Source organism: Nicotiana tomentosiformis, chromosome 7 (genome assembly GCF_000390325.3).
Source record: "Nicotiana tomentosiformis chromosome 7, ASM39032v3, whole genome shotgun sequence".
Lineage (NCBI taxonomy): Eukaryota > Viridiplantae > Streptophyta > Magnoliopsida > Solanales > Solanaceae > Nicotiana > Nicotiana tomentosiformis.
In genome coordinates, this window is record NC_090818.1 from 110,729,462 (window position 1) to 110,745,775 (window position 16,314).

General features: G+C 38.6%; 1 protein-coding gene across 1 annotated transcript; it reads left to right on the plus strand.

Moving 5' to 3' along the window:
- The first annotated feature begins 819 nt into the window (after positions 1 to 819).
- LOC104114880 (ribonuclease II, chloroplastic/mitochondrial) lies at positions 820 to 16,297 on the plus strand. The gene is made up of 14 exons (XM_009625423.4): positions 820 to 1,181; positions 1,883 to 2,042; positions 2,298 to 2,411; positions 2,531 to 2,608; positions 2,678 to 2,809; positions 4,175 to 4,396; positions 4,610 to 4,792; positions 6,413 to 6,475; positions 6,601 to 6,707; positions 6,788 to 6,937; positions 7,302 to 7,461; positions 8,019 to 8,414; positions 8,811 to 9,035; positions 15,515 to 16,297. The coding sequence occupies exons 1-14, from the start codon at positions 919 to 921 to the stop codon at positions 15,638 to 15,640; spliced, it is 2,379 nt and encodes a 792-aa protein (XP_009623718.1). The 5' UTR covers positions 820 to 918; the 3' UTR covers positions 15,641 to 16,297.
- The last annotated feature ends 17 nt before the right edge of the window (positions 16,298 to 16,314 follow it).

Sequence of the window (16,314 nt, forward strand, 5' to 3'; positions counted from 1 at the left end):
ATCCAATGGAGCTAACAGAACCGACCGAATTCCATTCCGGAGTCGTCTTCACACAGTTCCGACTACGGTCAAAATTTTAAGATTTAAGCTTCCGTTTTAGGGACTAAGTGTCCCAAATCACTTCGAATCACCCGGTAATTGAATTCAACCACGCAAGCAAGTCAAGGCACATAATACGAAGTTGATCAGAGCCGTATGCCGCCAGACGAGATTTAAATTCTCAAAACGATCGGTCGGGTCGTTACAAAAACGAATCAATCCGGTACATGTACACCCCTACATGCTGCATATTGTTACGAAGTACTCACAACATACATAATTTTAACAGTAGTAATAATTTGACTATTTGATTCTCACTTAATCATAGTATCCCTTACTTATTTGTATTCGTGTTTATACCAAATTTAAATAATTAAATTTTAGTAGTTAAAAACTAAAGTAAGAATATGTACCATTAGACCATAGCTATTAAGTGAGAAATTTACGTACATTATATTATATTTATTTATTCAGTATAAACATTAGCGCTGATAAGCTTTTACAATCACTTAACTGTAATAATATGAAAAAATTTACTCACACCCACTGTTTATACCAAAATCAATAATTGCTTGACATATGTATTTTAAATAGACTTTTATCATTTAATAACTATAGACGATTAATGCACTTTACTTTAATATATGACATAAATATATTTGGTATAAACAGGGAATGTGAGTAAGTATATTTGGATACTAATAAAATTTCCCTAATAACAGGGGCATTCTAGTAAAACCAGAATTCCGATAACTCTTACAACAAGTAACGGGAAGTGGCCAAAGCCTCTTCTAAAACCAAAACAAACGAAATCCCCAATTGCTACATGACATCTCCAACTATCACAACCACCAATTTCTAGCTTTCAACCAAACCCCAATGGCGGTTCGCGCCATGAACAGCTGCGTAATTTTCCGTTCCGCCGCAACGCCACCGCTCGCCGCCTCACGCAGATGCTGTGTCCGTCAATTCACCACCTCCCGAAATAGAAAGCATTTGAATTTACATTCATTTCTCCGTTGTACGCCTTATCCTCTTAGCCACGTCACTGTTCGGAGCTATTCAGTTCACAACCTCGTTGAAATGGTCATGGAAGAGCTCGCATCCATTCGCAAACGTGGCAGAGTTCGTGCTACTAGCAAGTACCTTCTGCTCATTTTGTAGTACTATTGTTATTTCTACTTTAATTTTCTCATTGCTTTTTCTTTTTATAATACAATAGTCTCTATTTACGTGCACTGCACGTATGTCTCATAATAATTAGCGCAAAATTTGTATCCCAAAGCAATAATATTTAGAAGTTTAGGTTATATACACCGATATAAGGAATGTTTTACGCTATCAAATCACTCAAAAGAATATCTACATATGTGTCTCCTTAAAATGTGAGATTTGTAATTTTGAAACTAAGATAAGTTACCTGCTACAAGAAGTAAAAGTGACTTGATGGTTGAAAATTCCTTACACTGATAGTGCATATAACTTAAGTTCTTTAATTGAATGTTCATATTATATAAGAATTAATTTAAGACTTAGAGAAACAAGAAAGTGTGTATTTTGGAAGGGTTTTCGTTTCTAATGCAAACTAGGGAGAACCATACAGGAAACCAATGAGGTTCTTTGAATTAATTAAAAATATAAAGGCCAAACAATTAAAACAGGAAATAATGAAGTTTTTAAAATTAGTTATAATTACAATTTTGTCCAACAAAGAATGCACTTACGAAGGATAAGAAAGTCAATCAACATCTCTTGTTGGAGTTTCATGCTTTTATAATAGTATAGAAGATAGATAGAGTTGTTGCTTTCAGGTGTAAAATGGTTAATGCGGAATCTTTTATAGGCTGGAATTAGCAAGCACAGGAGAGCTTCTTGAGGACAAGTTGAGAAAAGGAACACTACAGAAAGGACTACTGCTGGAGTTCAAGAAGGATTCTGAAAGGGTGCTGCTAGCAGTTGCTCTTAAACCTGATGGCAAAAAGAATTGGATGGTCTCTGATCAGGTGAATTTAATACATCGTCGGTATAATTTAATTTGTTATAATATGTTACTTATCATTTATTCTAGGTTATCAATCAATGCTTATTAAATTGGATTATTTACAATTATCTTTTAAGTGACTTGATGTAAATATTGTTTTACACTGTCAATGTATAGACCTTAAACTCAAAAACAATTAATGAGTTCGTTTACTAGTTTATTAGGCTTATTTGCTGCTTAGGCACTGATGCACATCATTTGGTTTTTAATGATGCAGAATGGGATTACGACCTCCATTAAGCCACAACAAGTAACTTTTATTGTTCCTGGTGTTGAAAACTTTGAGCCCACAGAAATATCAGATTTTGTTCAGAAAGCTCAGGATAACTTGGTCGGTTCTTTCTTGCTGTTTTTAAAGGAACTTTTCAGTTGCTACTTGATAAAGAGACAAAATATAGAGTTTTCTACCCGTTTTAGGATAATGATTGACTTTTTGAGTGCCACTGATAGGACACAGCACTACTTGAATTTGCATGGAATGAGCTTGTTGAAAAAAACAAATCCGTAACAGTTCAGGAACTGGCTGAGGTAATCGATCTGGAGTTTTATGATGTCGACATTCATTGTTCTTTTAATGACCTTTGCTCATTCAACCAGATGATTTTTGGTAGTGCGGAGCCTCTTGAGAGCTATTGTGCGCACCTACTGTTATCGAGAGATGAGGTGCATTTCACAGTTCTGGAGTCAAAAGGTCTTTCTCCTGTATATGGACCTCGGACTGCTGCCCAGGTGTAATATAGTCCTCCATCAGTTATTTTTGTTTACTAAGAATGCATCATCTGCTTTCGTTTGGTCTTTGAAACCTGATAAAATCCATTCAGCCTATCTGCCGACATGTTAGTTGGCACAAGAATGAGGATAAGGTGGCATTTTCATCTACATCTGTTAGATGTGCGCAGTTGTTCTATTTACTCTGTGAAATGAGGTTCCCAGTTTGAAATTTTAGGAGCGTGTGACTAATCTTAATATATAAGGTAATAGTTAATACTAACCTTACACTTTACCTTATCAAAAGGAAAAAAAAGGTTAAGACTAATCTTAATCTAAAAGAAAGGAAAAGAAGATGTCTAATTTATTATTATTAATGAATATAATATTATCTTCTCATCTGTTTTAACTATATGCGGAAGCAAGAAAGTATTTTTATATTTGAAAAAAAGCATTTGTCAAATAAAGGTCATAATTCAATTGGTCACAGATAATGAAATTTTCAAGTTAATTTTGTAAGTGAACATATAAATCCCTTTATCCTTTTACAAACTAGAATAGCATGATGGCCTATCAAATTATTTTAATTAGGTAAACACTCTAATGATTCTTTAGAGTACGAAGTTCAATAGTAGAGTTATAAGGAGGTATGCTTACACATGAACTGCCACCCTTGTACAAACTCTCTAGACAGGAAGCATAGTCCAACCCGATATTAGGTAAGAAACTAATAAAATCACAAAGAATTACATTTAGAAATTTGCTCTCTTTTATAGTCCTATTATATCTATTTAATTTTTTTGCCGACATATCTATTTTAATTTAATACTATATTTTTTAGATAAGTTTTAAATTATTATTGTATAAAAGGAGCATATTGTGGATATTAGTGTTTAAATCAAGAGAGCCTAAATAATTGTAACACCTCTTCAATATCACCCAGATCCCACCTATGGGATTACATTGGGTTGTTGTTTGTATCTTTTTGATATCAATATTATAACGTAGTATTAATAGTAAGTAAAGAATGCAACCTCTATGATAGTAAGTTCATCAAGTATTTTCCTTTTTCCCTGATGTTTCAACATTAATGTCTTTTGATATGATTTATGTGTGTGTATTAAATGTTTGGGTAAGATCGATGAAGTATTTTTGTGTTTCGCCTTGCTACTACCATTTGCAACACACATGCATTGACTTGCATGTTTACTTGTTCCATCAATTCTCATAATCTTGTAGAAAGTTGCATGAAGACTTGCCTTCAAAACTTCCCATCTTTCATGGTTGCTTCGTGGCCTTTTTTCTCCTTATTTTATTTTCTCTCACTTTGTTATATAAATGCCTCATTTTGCTTAAGTAACTGCTTGGCCTAAAAAAAAAAATTAGGTGGGCGAACTTTCACGAAGGAAGCTTGCTAACGAGGCTGCAGAGAAGGAGTTTGAGGAACTTATACAGTTACTGCGATCTGCTAAACAAATGCCTCCTCAGGACAAACCGCCAAGATCTTCCTGGAAGACTGAAGAGAAAATCTGGCACAAGATTGAGTCTCTTGAAGCTTTTGCCATTGATGCTTGCAAAAACGATGATCAAAAGAGAACAGCTGGGATGGTAATCAATCTTAACCTTTGGTTATTGGATGAAAAGTCTCCTGAGTTTAGTTGAGTAACAATTGTTATCTTGGTTACATTAGACACCTCTTTACTGCCATCTGAAGGTCTTTCCTGTTGAGTTGCTAGGTTATGCACATTTTTTCTCTATCCAAAAAGATGGAAAACTAAAAGAGAAAACTGTATCATGCTGTTTGTCTTTCTCTCTTTTTAGATTTTGAAGGCCATGGGACTGGCAAAGACCTCATCTGCAGCAGTGAATCTCCTCATAGATATAGGGTATTTTCCTGTACATGTAAATCTTGATTTGTTAAAGTTAAACATCCCTACTGATCATCGAGACGAGATTATGTCGGTCGCAGAGAGTATTTTGTCTTCATCAACAGACCTTGATGAGGTAATGTTGGCTTTGAGCTTTCTGCTTATGACATCAACATATGCATCTATGTTTCTGCCTGTCTGACTATACTTTTTTGTCCATGGACGTAAGTATTACGGTTACTTGAGCCGAGGGTCTATCGGAAACAACCTCTCTACCTTCTCAAGGTAGGGGTAAGGCTGCGTACACACTACCCTCCCCAGACCCACTTGTGGGATTACACTGGGTTTGTTGTTCACTTGGGTGTTACAGATTGGCTCAGAGAAATTTTAAATCTTGGGTATTTTCAAATCATTGTTAGATCAGGACTTCTTGTTAAGTACTTATATGGAAATACAAGGAGTTAAAGGGAAGGAAGCACTTTTTAATGCGCAGTTCTTTTCGGGATTGAAGTTCTAGTTTGGAACTCAACTTTTGACTTCATTGACTTAAGAAGACAAAAATACTGCTCCTTCTTGACTTCAATGACATCAAACAAATAGATGGAGTTATGACACTCTGCCAACTTTCCTTTGTGTTCCTTAGAAGTCTTCTATCAGGTTTCCCTAGAAGTGGTTTGTAAAATATCTAAGACATGAGCGGCAGATAACTAGCCACTACCTCTTTCTACCATGAATTTGGGGAAAGAGTCAGCCTTGTGTGATATCCTCTAAGGGCTACCATTTGTCTTTATGAATGACTTGTAAACATGTCCGGATCTGAACCACCAAAGGACGGGGAGGGAAAGCTGCTGCTGCTGGGATAGGTAGAATATGTCAATAAGTTTAGTTATGCGTACTGACTTGCTGTTATAAACATGCAGTATTGAGTGCAGATTCCTCTGAATCTAGCTTTCTCTGGCGTTTCTTCCCAAAAGCATTTTGTATATTTTCAAATTCTTCTTATTTCATATTCTTTTTGTTGGAAGAGAAAATTCCTGTTTCTATAGATGATTGTGACAAATATGTTAAGTAAGGTAGCTGAGCCACTGAACAATGCTATTTTCCCAACACCATCTTGGTGTGCAATCAATGACATAATTTCAGTTTATATAACATCCAAGTTTTTCTTGCAATCTTATCAAGTTCTTGATGAGTTTGAAGACTACCCTTCAAAGGAGCAGTTGTACGTGATGCAGATGAAGTTTATTTTGTTAGAAAGCAATTCTTTTTTTCATTTGTCCCTACGCCTATCTGTCAACAACCCAATTATACATACTTATCAAAAAGTTTGCATGCGCGCGCGCACACACACACACACACAAAGAGGGAGGGAGGGAGGGAGAGACGGACCATTAGCTTTGTTAATGCGTCTGAGAAACCGCTCCAGCAGCTGTAGAGGAGGAATTGGTGGCATGAGCTACATATTCTGGCTTTCATGCCAGATAAGCCACGGTGAGCTCACAATTGCACAAGTTCTATATCAGGATTGAGGGAAAGTAGTTTAAGTGGAACTCAATGTCTTTGTCCCCTCTTTTTTTAATATCTCTATTTGTGCAAATTTTTTTGGATTCAGTGAGAACCTTTTGGTTTGTCTAGGACCATAATGGAGACGTTAATTGTCTAAATAATTTGAAGCATTTATTATTTCTAAACTCAATTCATGTCTATTTCTTATTTATCTTATCAATCATTGATTTACTGTTGTTTTGGTGTTTAGGCTGATAGAGTAGACCTGACTCACCTGAAGGTTTACGCGATTGATGTTGATGAGGCTGATGAGGTGTGGTATACATTGTGGTTTCATGGGAGAATTATGTCCTTTGTGCTTTGACTGTGTGTTGGAGTTCTAAGATGCAATTTTCTAAAATATAATTCTCAAAGTTCCTAAAGCACGAGCCATTGCAGCTTGATGACGCATTGAGTGCAGCAAGGCTGCAGGATGGCCGGATTAAAGTTTGGATACATGTTGCAGATCCAACTAGTTTACTTCAGCCAGGAAGTATAATAGACAAGTACATAATCATATGCCTAAAATGTTGGTTTTGGTGGTAACTTTCTGAGGTGTTATTTTAATACGGTGCTTTCTTTGCAGAGATGCCAGAAGAAGAGGAACTTCTATATTCTTGCCTACTGCAACATATCCGATGTTTCCTGAAAGGTTGGCCATGGAAGGCATGAGTCTGAAGCAAGGAAAGCTGTGTAATGCTGTCACTGTGTCTGTTGTGCTGCGTTCTGATGGCAGGTTAGCTATCAATGACAATTGTACCAAGAATTGTGTTGTCTGAGATCCCATCAATCCTGGAGTCTAGGAATTTGCTGCTTTTAATATTGGTTCCTGATTACTGTATATCTATTGGGTGTATTATTGAGAAGTTTCTTAAATATTCATTTTGGGGTTGCTTCTCGGTTTAATCTTCTGTAAAAAAATGAATTTGTCACGAATTCTCAATTGTTTGTCTCATTTTCTGGATCTTGAAGATTGTTATGATATGAGGAACTTATTGTTTCAAAGAAGACTTGTTTCTAAATGAGGTCATGCTTTGGATTTTAAAAAGATTAAGAGATGAACATTTTGGAGAAAATCATTAACCTAATGGATTTGGCAGCATTGCAGAATATTCGGTGGAAAACTCAATCATCAAGCCAACATATATGTTAACCTATGAGAGTGCAACAGAGCTCCTTCATTTGAATCTTGAAGAAGAGATTGAACTGAAAATTCTTTCTGAAGCAGCTGCACTCCGGTTAAGATGGCGTCGAGAACAGGTAGTTGCATCGTAATTTTCCAGACTTTAAATTTTCTTTCCTATGGGTAGCTATTGGCCATTGATGGAAATTAAGAACAAGTTTCACCTTTCCCCACCGAACTCTGGCTGAGAGGAGCTACTCTCACAAAGCTACATGTATATTGTTGGCTGTGTTTTGCACAAGTGCTTGTATATTATCTGAGCATGTTTGATTTTGCATTTGCTGCAGTCAGATGCTTGCGCATTACTTCAATAAATCATGAGTTATATCTGGCCCATGATTGTATTCAAAATTTTGCAATATTGATGTTGTTTGAATTTTTTGACTTCTTTGTTTGCACCTATCAGGCATGCTTCTTTTGTTTTAAGCTGCTCTTCTGGAGCTTCAAATAAAAAATGTTGTATGAGGTATTTAAAAACTTTACAACCAGCATTCTTGTAGTACAATTTAGTATTTACTACTTCTGCATGGTACTATCCATGCTGGCTGTAGTGTTTTAAGAAGATTGTCTACTATCATGCTGCAGCGTATTCTGATTTTTAAGATCCAAAGATTGACAAAGAATGTTTCTGCAGGGTGCTATAGACACAGGCACCTTAGAAACACGTATTAAGGTGACCAGTCCAGATCATCCAGAGCCATCAATCAAGTTGTATGTTGAAAATCAGGCTGATGCAGCTATGAGGCTTGTTTCTGAGATGATGATACTCTGTGGGGAAGTTATAGCCACTTATGGTTCTCATAACAACATTCCTTTACCATACAGAGGACAGCCTCAATCTAATATCGACACATCTGCATTTGAACACCTTCCTGAGGGACCTGTCAGGAGTTCTGCTATTGTTCGAATTATGCGTGCAGCTGAAATGGATTTCAGGAATCCTGTACGCCATGGGGTGTTGGGACTTCCAGGCTATGTTCAGTTTACCTCCCCTATCCGAAGATATATGGATCTCGCAGCCCATTACCAGGCAAGCTCTTCAAACTTTAAACTACTATTGCTGCTAATACTTCTGCAGTTTATATAAATGAAATTGTCTGTGGTATCTATTAGGCATAGGGCATTCTTGAATTTGCAACTTGGCATTGCCTATGAGATATACTTTGTCTTTTACACTTAATCAAACCTAAATAGAAACCCTATGTAGAGTTTTTTTGTGTTCATGCAAGTGTAGAAGTACTTGCTTTCTCAATGATTGATGCTTTCGGTTTCAATATCAAGTAAATTATTATGCATGCAGTTGTTTTCTCCTTGGTCTACCACGTTAATGAAATGATTTGCAACATGCAGAGCCTAAGCAATGTATGCATGACTAAAATGGCAACAAAATTTTGTGAGGTTCTCATGCTCATTTTGTTGTGTATAGGTAAAAGCCTTTCTTAGAGGTGATTCTCTTCCCTTCTCAGCTGGGGAGCTGGAAGGCATTGCCTCTACGGTAAACATGACAACCAGAGTTGTAAGAAGGCTTTCCAGCAGCAGTCTTCGTTATTGGATACTGGAGTACTTGAGAAGGCAACCGAAAGGGAAACGGTTTCGCTCTCTAGTCCTTAGATTCATCAAAGACCGAATAGCTGCAATACTGTTGACGGAGGTAAGAGATAATAATTGCTTCAAACTATGCTGAATAACAACACTGAAATTATTGGTGTGTCATTCCTTCAGCATGTGCCAAGTGTTTGAGATATGGCCTATAATTGTTTGCTAGAGGACCAATGTTTAACACGAATCGCTGTTGGCCCTTTCTTGCTTTTTATCGTTGTTTCTACATTGCTGCTGGGGCGTCCCTTTTCTTTCTCAAAGTCAAGTCGCTTTTAAGTCAATCTTAGAGGTCCCTATTCTATCTAGATTTATGTGATATTGAAAGAAGCGCAGATTTGGACCCCTATAGAAAATGAAGTGGGACCAAGGATCTTCATCACATCCCTATATGAGGAATTGGGGCATGATAGCGTCTTCCATTCTGTATGCATTTGAATTTGATGAATTTATTGCTAAGCCTCTCAAAGAATCATATTATGTCGTTTAGGATTTGTATGAGATTACCCCAGCTTGAGAATTTTTCAAAGGATTGCAGCAGAGGCAATATATGAGTCAAAGTGTATTGTATTTTGTAGCCGCAGGGCTTTCGTCTAGTGGTAAGAATACAAAGGGCGATGTGTGGGTTAGGCGCGCGTCACCGGTTCAAATCCTCTGGAGACAAGCCTGGTATTTACGTGGAGAAGGGTAGAGGGGCGGGCCCATTATCTGCCATGTTTTGGCCCGTGCGCCGCTAGTACTCGGGGCTTTCTTGGTTATTAATAAATTGTCTTGTATTGTATTGGATCATAAGCCACAGATTTAAGTAACGCTAGTGCTTCTTTATAAATAGCTGGGACAAATTCACAACTTAAGTTTCCTGTAAACCAGGAGGAACGTCTCTGTCTCTCTAATGTCTTTCACTCTTTCTTCTTAACACCCCTGATAATGCCTGTGTAAATCCGGTGACCTCCACCGGAATCAGGTAAGTCCTCCTCCCTTTTTATGTATCTTTTCTCCTTTTCTTCTCTCTTCTGTCCTCCCCTCTTCTTTCTTCTATCCTCGTCTCTGCTCGTCGGACTTACCCCCGTACTCCCGTCTCTTTATCTTCCCCTTGTTTCTGCTTCGTCTTTCTTCCTCCTCCCTGATCCCGCTTCTCCTCTACCCCCAGTTTTCTTTTCTCCATTTTGTTCTTTCTGTCGCCGGGTATCACTCAACGGCGCACTTCTTGGTCGATTTGGTTTTCGTGGTCTTCTTCTCTCCTTTCCTTACTCGCTGCTTGTTTTAACAACGGCGACAGAGGATTCTGTGAAGAGGCAACTTTCCGGTGAGTCTTGAGAGGCGCGTGAGACCCACACGCGGGAAACTGGAGGCGGGTGACGCGTAGGACTTTCCAGACTGTAGCTGATGTTGGTCAACATCCTTTTGGCATCTGTCTACATTCTAGGTTCTATCATTCCTGCTTAGTATTTGTTATCTTGCTTGTTTATAGATTTGTTGCCTGTTTTTTACCCTTGAGTATTGCATTTACTTCGTCGTGCTTACCTTTCTCCGCCATTAGTTGAGTCATTGTATCTCTTGTGTGCTTAAGAAAATTTTTAGTCTATATTGAAGCTTTCCCGCTTGTCTGCATTTGCAGTAGTTGTAGTGTTAGTATATATTCTTAGTTTCTTTGTTGGTGTTAGGGGTGGCATGTGGGCCGGGCCCGGTCCTAAGTGGGCTTCGCGGGCTCGGTCGTAAGTGGACCGGTCCTAAATGGGCCGGTCCTAGGCGGGTCGGTCCTAAGCGGTCCCGGACTTCGCGGGCTTCTTGTTGGAACTGGCCCGGGATCACGAACTAACGGTCCCGGGTAAAATGGGCCGGTTCCGGGCCTAAGCGGGCCCAAGAGAGCCTAAGTGGGCCTAACAGATACTTTCTATTTTTTAATTTTTTTTATACAAGTTAGAGAAAAAAAATGGTAATAAAAATATCTAAGGCAATTTGTAAATTATATTATAGAATTGTCACCTATATAGATATATATATATATATCTTAAGATGTATATATAGTATAGTATAGTATATATATAAGCTATATTCGATATATATATATATATATATATATATATATATATTCGATTTACTATATATACATCTTAATATATATATATAGATATACTACTGCCCTTCAGCTGTTTATTCTATTATACGACTTGAGTCAGATTTTCTTGATAAAATCAAGTCGTGTGCTGCTAATGATCCATTGTATATCAAAACAATGAATCATGTGAAAGAAGGGATGGTTAGGTGGTACTGGATCGAGGACGATCTTCTCTATTATAAAGGGGGGAGAATCGTAGTACCACTTGGTGATAGGGTACGTCGTGAGTTGTTGAAAGAGACGCATGATACCCTATGGGCTGGTCATCCAGGAATTGAAAGGACGATGGCCCTACTGTCCCGATACTACTTTTGGCCCAAGATGGAGCTAGATGTGGAAGCTTATGTGAAAAGTTGCCTTGTGTGTCAACTAGATATAACTGAGCAGAAGAAGGAGGCGGGTTTGCTACAACCTCTGCCTATTCTAGAAGAACCATGGCAATCTGTTTCGATGGACTTTATCAGTGGATTCCCTAAGGTCAATGGGTTGTCGTCGATCATGGTCGTGGTTGACAGGTTTTCTAAATACGCTGTATTTATTGCTGCCCCTACGGAATGTCCTTCAAAAGTTGCTGCGGAATTATTCTTCAAGAACATGGTTAAATACTTTGGAATGCCAAAGGATATTATTAGTGACAAGGATACTCGATTCACATGCCGTTTCTGGACTCATCTATTCAATTTGATGGGAACAAACTTGAAGTTTTCAACGGCGAATCATCCCCAAACTGATGGTCAAACTGAAAGAATTAACCATCTGTTGGAAGAATATTTGAGGCATTTTGTGACTGCGAGTCAACGCAACTGGACAAAATTGTTAGATTGTGCACAGTTCTCTTATAATTTGCACAAGTCTTCTTCAACGGAGATGAGTCCGTTTGAGATAGTATTGGGGAAGCAGCCTGTACTACCAGCGACGATTGTACAACAAAAGATTGGGGGAAAATGTCCAGCCGCTTACCGCTATGGTTTGGATAGACAAGCTATGATCAAAGAAGCGACAGATAGCTTGTCGAAGGCTCAGCGAAGAATGAAGAAATATGCCGACAAAAACAGGCGCCCTTTGGAGTTCAAAGTGGGCGATAAGGTGTTGTTAAAACTTACTCCACAGATGTGGAAAAAAATTGACAGCCGTGTCAGGCATCGAGCCTTGGTTGCAAGGTATGATGGTCCTTTTGAAGTTGCTGCAAAAGTCGGGGAAGTTGCTTACCGACTGACATTGCCGGAAAGAATGAAAACACATCCGACTTTCCATGTGAGTTTTCTGAAGCCTTATATTGAAGATCCTGAAGATCCGGGCAGACACAAAATTAACTCCCCCACTCGGCGCGAAGTCATAGTTCACCACGTCTGATGGTCTATAATATTAACCTTCACAACTCGTATAAATCAACCAGATGCCAAGGTATGTTGCACCTCCCCACCCCCCCTCACATTATTCACTAGGTGATCTCTTTATACGTCCACATCTTCAATCGGAATCACACTTTGAGGCAATATTTGAGCATCTCTGGCTCCCTCGTAGTTCATCTGCGACATCACGAACCGTCGACGCACAACTGATACCGAGTGCGCAATGTAATACACGAGTAGATACAAAGGAATATGAGATATAGGTTTCAAGCAAAATCAATGTTGCATGATAAGGAATGAAAGATGTGGTAATTTTCCTAAACTTCATAGCCTCTGAGAGATAAGTACAGACGTCTCCGTACCGATCCTTCAGACTCTACTAAGCTTGCTCGTGACTCATGAGACCTATGTAACCTAGTGATCTGATACCAACTGTCACGACTCGAAATTCCCACCTTCGGACCGTGATGGCGCCTAACATTTCACTTGCTAGGCAAGCCAACGTTAGAATAATATTATCCAATTTTTAAATAATTTTTAAATTATTAATAATCAAAGAAACAAATGCGGAAGCAAAGTTTGAAATATAGTGAATAATCCATAAAAACAACGGTGTCTAAATATCATACCAGAATTAGTGTTACAAGTGCACGAGCTTCTAGAATAAATACAAATAAAGGTCTGAATAAAATAAAGCTGTCTAGAAATAAACACACAGCTAAAGTAAAATAGACGGGGACTTCAGAACTGCGGACGCCATGCAGTTATACCTCAAGTTTCCTATGGTAGCTGAAATCCGAGCAAGTCTATGGTACGCCGCTGGGACCAACTCCAAAATCTGCACAAGAAGTGCAGAGTGTAGTATCAGTACAACCGACCCCATGTACTGGTAAGTGGCCGAGCCTAATCTCGACGAAGTAGTAACGAGGCTAAGGCGGTCACTTACATTACTTGTACGCAATATTAGTAACAATAACAATAATAGAAATAAATCAGGTAACTCATTTATAATAATTGAAGCCAACTCAGCAGTTATTACCAATTATCATTTCCATCAATTCTGTTACAGTGTGCAACCCGCTCTCCCAATATATTCACATTCAATTCTGTTGCAGCGTGCAACCCGCTCTCACAAAATATTCTCATTCGGTTCCGTTGCAACGTGCAACCCGCTCTCGCAATATATTCACATTCGGTTATGTTGCAGCGTGCAACCCGCTCTCGTAATATATTCACATTCGGTTCTATTGCAGCGTGCAACCCGCTCTCGCAATATATTAGAAAAATAGGCGAACGGAATTCCTGATTCAGTGGAAAGGAAGGCCCGAGGCAGATGCGACTTGGGAAAAGGGTGCTTCATTATGGCAATATGAACAACAAGTAGAGGACTACTTGAAGTCAGCCTCGACGAGGACGTCGAGTTCAACCAGTGGGGGTGGTTTGTTAGCCCCTAATGTTGAGACATGACGGATGACGGATGGAACCAATGTCAAGGGTTTGTACATTGCTCCTTGACATGGGTTCTTGTGGGATTGATAAATAATGTACAAAGCTGAGAGTGTGCTTAAGTCAGGTGCACGGACTTGGTATATATAGTATATCTATATATATCTATAGATATATATACTATAATATTATATATACATCTTAAGATATATATATATATATATATATATATATATAGTATAGACTAGACACATATAGTCTAGTCGGGGGAGGAGGTTTGACTAGACACATATTGCTACACCCTCAAGATAAAGCTAGATATTTTCGTACGAAAGCTTTGGCCGAGGGGACAAGTGCACCTAGTATGGCTGACCTTAGTACCGGGTCAAATCAATTTCAACCGGGAATTAACACTGTTACCGGTGGTATTTTATATTATGATCCAAAAAAAGATCGGGAAGAATTGGCAAAAATAGTTACTGTTGTATATATAGCATAGTATAGTATAGTATAGTATATATATATTATAACGCATTGCTTTGAATATCTCTTTACAATATTTTTGTCTTTAAATTTGAATTAAAAAATTTAGGTGACAATTCTATAATATAATTTACTAGGAATTGCCTTAGATATTTTTATTACCATTTTTTTCTCTAACTTGTATAAAAATAATTTAAAAAATAGAAAGTTTCCGTTGGGCCCACTTGGGTCCGCTTAGGACCGTTTGGGCTCACTTAACACGGGACCGCTAGTTTGTGGTCCCGGTCCCGGACCGGTTCCAACGAGAAGCCCGCGAAGCCCGGGACCGCTTAGGACCGGTCCGCCTAGGACCGGCCCACTTAGGACCGGGCCCGCGAAGCCCACTTAGGACCGGGCCCGCGAAGCCCACTTACCACCCCTACCCACGATAGGAAGGTATGGAGGTCGAGGATTAGGGTTGTAGGTTGACAGATAGTAGTGTGTTCCTCCTAGGCTTACCAGTAGTACTAGGACTATTTTTGTAATTTCTTATTCATGGTTCTTTATTGTTGTTGTTGGTTCTTTATTATTACATGATGTGGCATTCGCGCCCGTTCCAATATTACATTGTTGTTACTATTGTTTGCTACTTGGTTGCTTTATCTCCACTGTTCCTTGAGCCGATGGTCTATCGGAAACAACCTTTCTATCTCTATAAGATAGGGGTAAGGTCTGCGTACACACTATCTTCCCCAGACCCTATTTATGGGATTAAACTGGGTTTGTTGTTGTAGTGCCTCTTTATGAAGGCAAATCAACAGAGGGGTTATGATTAACTGCTGCTTATTTTCACCAAGTCATGTTTTTCTTGACCTCTATTGATCTTTTTTTTTGACTTAATATGTGCCAGATTTGGTGCTTGAAAATGTACAACACTTGGAAACTTTTAGCGCAAGCTTTATAACTTCCCCCCTGGACATGAACAGGGAATATCGATTTGTCCCCTCCCTTTCTCTCAGACACGACAAGCATAGATAACAGTATATTAGGAGCAAAAGATATTCCCATGATTTTCCTCGGGTTTAATTGTCTCTGGTGGTTTCTCTATTGCACTCTTGCTGGTTTTTACTGTAATCTAATGCAAACCTTTTGCAGATTGGAGTTCAAGCTTCTTCTTGGGTGTCTCTTGGTGTACAAATTGGTGATGAAGTAGATGTGCAAGTTGAAGAAGCTCATCCGCGTGATGATGTTCTCTCTCTTAAGGAGGTTGAGGCGGTATAGGATTTGCTTGCGCAGACCAGAGAGCTTATGACGGAGACGAGCATTCCTAGCATTTAGTTGCAACAGTTAACGGAATAGTTCCTTGTGTATATGCTTACATGATGTCTCTCTAATCTGGACTTTCAAAGAGTTCATACCTTGGGGTTGATATATCAGTATAACCAGTGTCGAGGGACTCAGGAAGCTCTTAGAATGACAAGTTACAGTTTATATACATGGTGGAGATGCAACCACACAAGGCCAATGACGTTTCTCGCGTTTTTGTTTGAGCTTTGAAGTTCTGATCATATATGGACAGCGGAATTTGAGTATCGTCCATCTATGTTATTGAGTTTTGACTGAGCTGTACAGATTTTGGTCAATAAGTACAAGTTTTCAGTCAGTCTTTTCTTCTCACATCATCAGGAAGTTCAGTGATGGTCTGATTTTCATCAAGGATAGGTTTCAATTTAGTTTGGTCTCTGCCTACAAGCAACGTGGAGATAGATTGAATTGAATGTACCAGTTGTTACTTTGTTATATGAATATAACTATATGCATAGTGATGCCAGAAGGAAGAGAGGGAAAGGATACAACTTACATGAATGTAAAATTGTAAATGCATAAAGGTTAAATTTTCTCCTACATATGATACCCAATATATCTTCATTCCGTGCACTATTCTTTGATTGTTA

Coding starts and splice junctions, on each gene's coding strand:
- LOC104114880 (XM_009625423.4), top strand. CDS start 919: ATGGCGGTTCGCGCCATGAACAGCTGCGTAATTTTCCGTTCCGCCGCA. Junction 2,043..2,297: donor ATTGGATGGTCTCTGATCAG/GTGAATTTAATA, acceptor TTAATGATGCAG/AATGGGATTACGACCTCCAT. Junction 2,412..2,530: donor AGAAAGCTCAGGATAACTTG/GTCGGTTCTTTC, acceptor TGCCACTGATAG/GACACAGCACTACTTGAATT.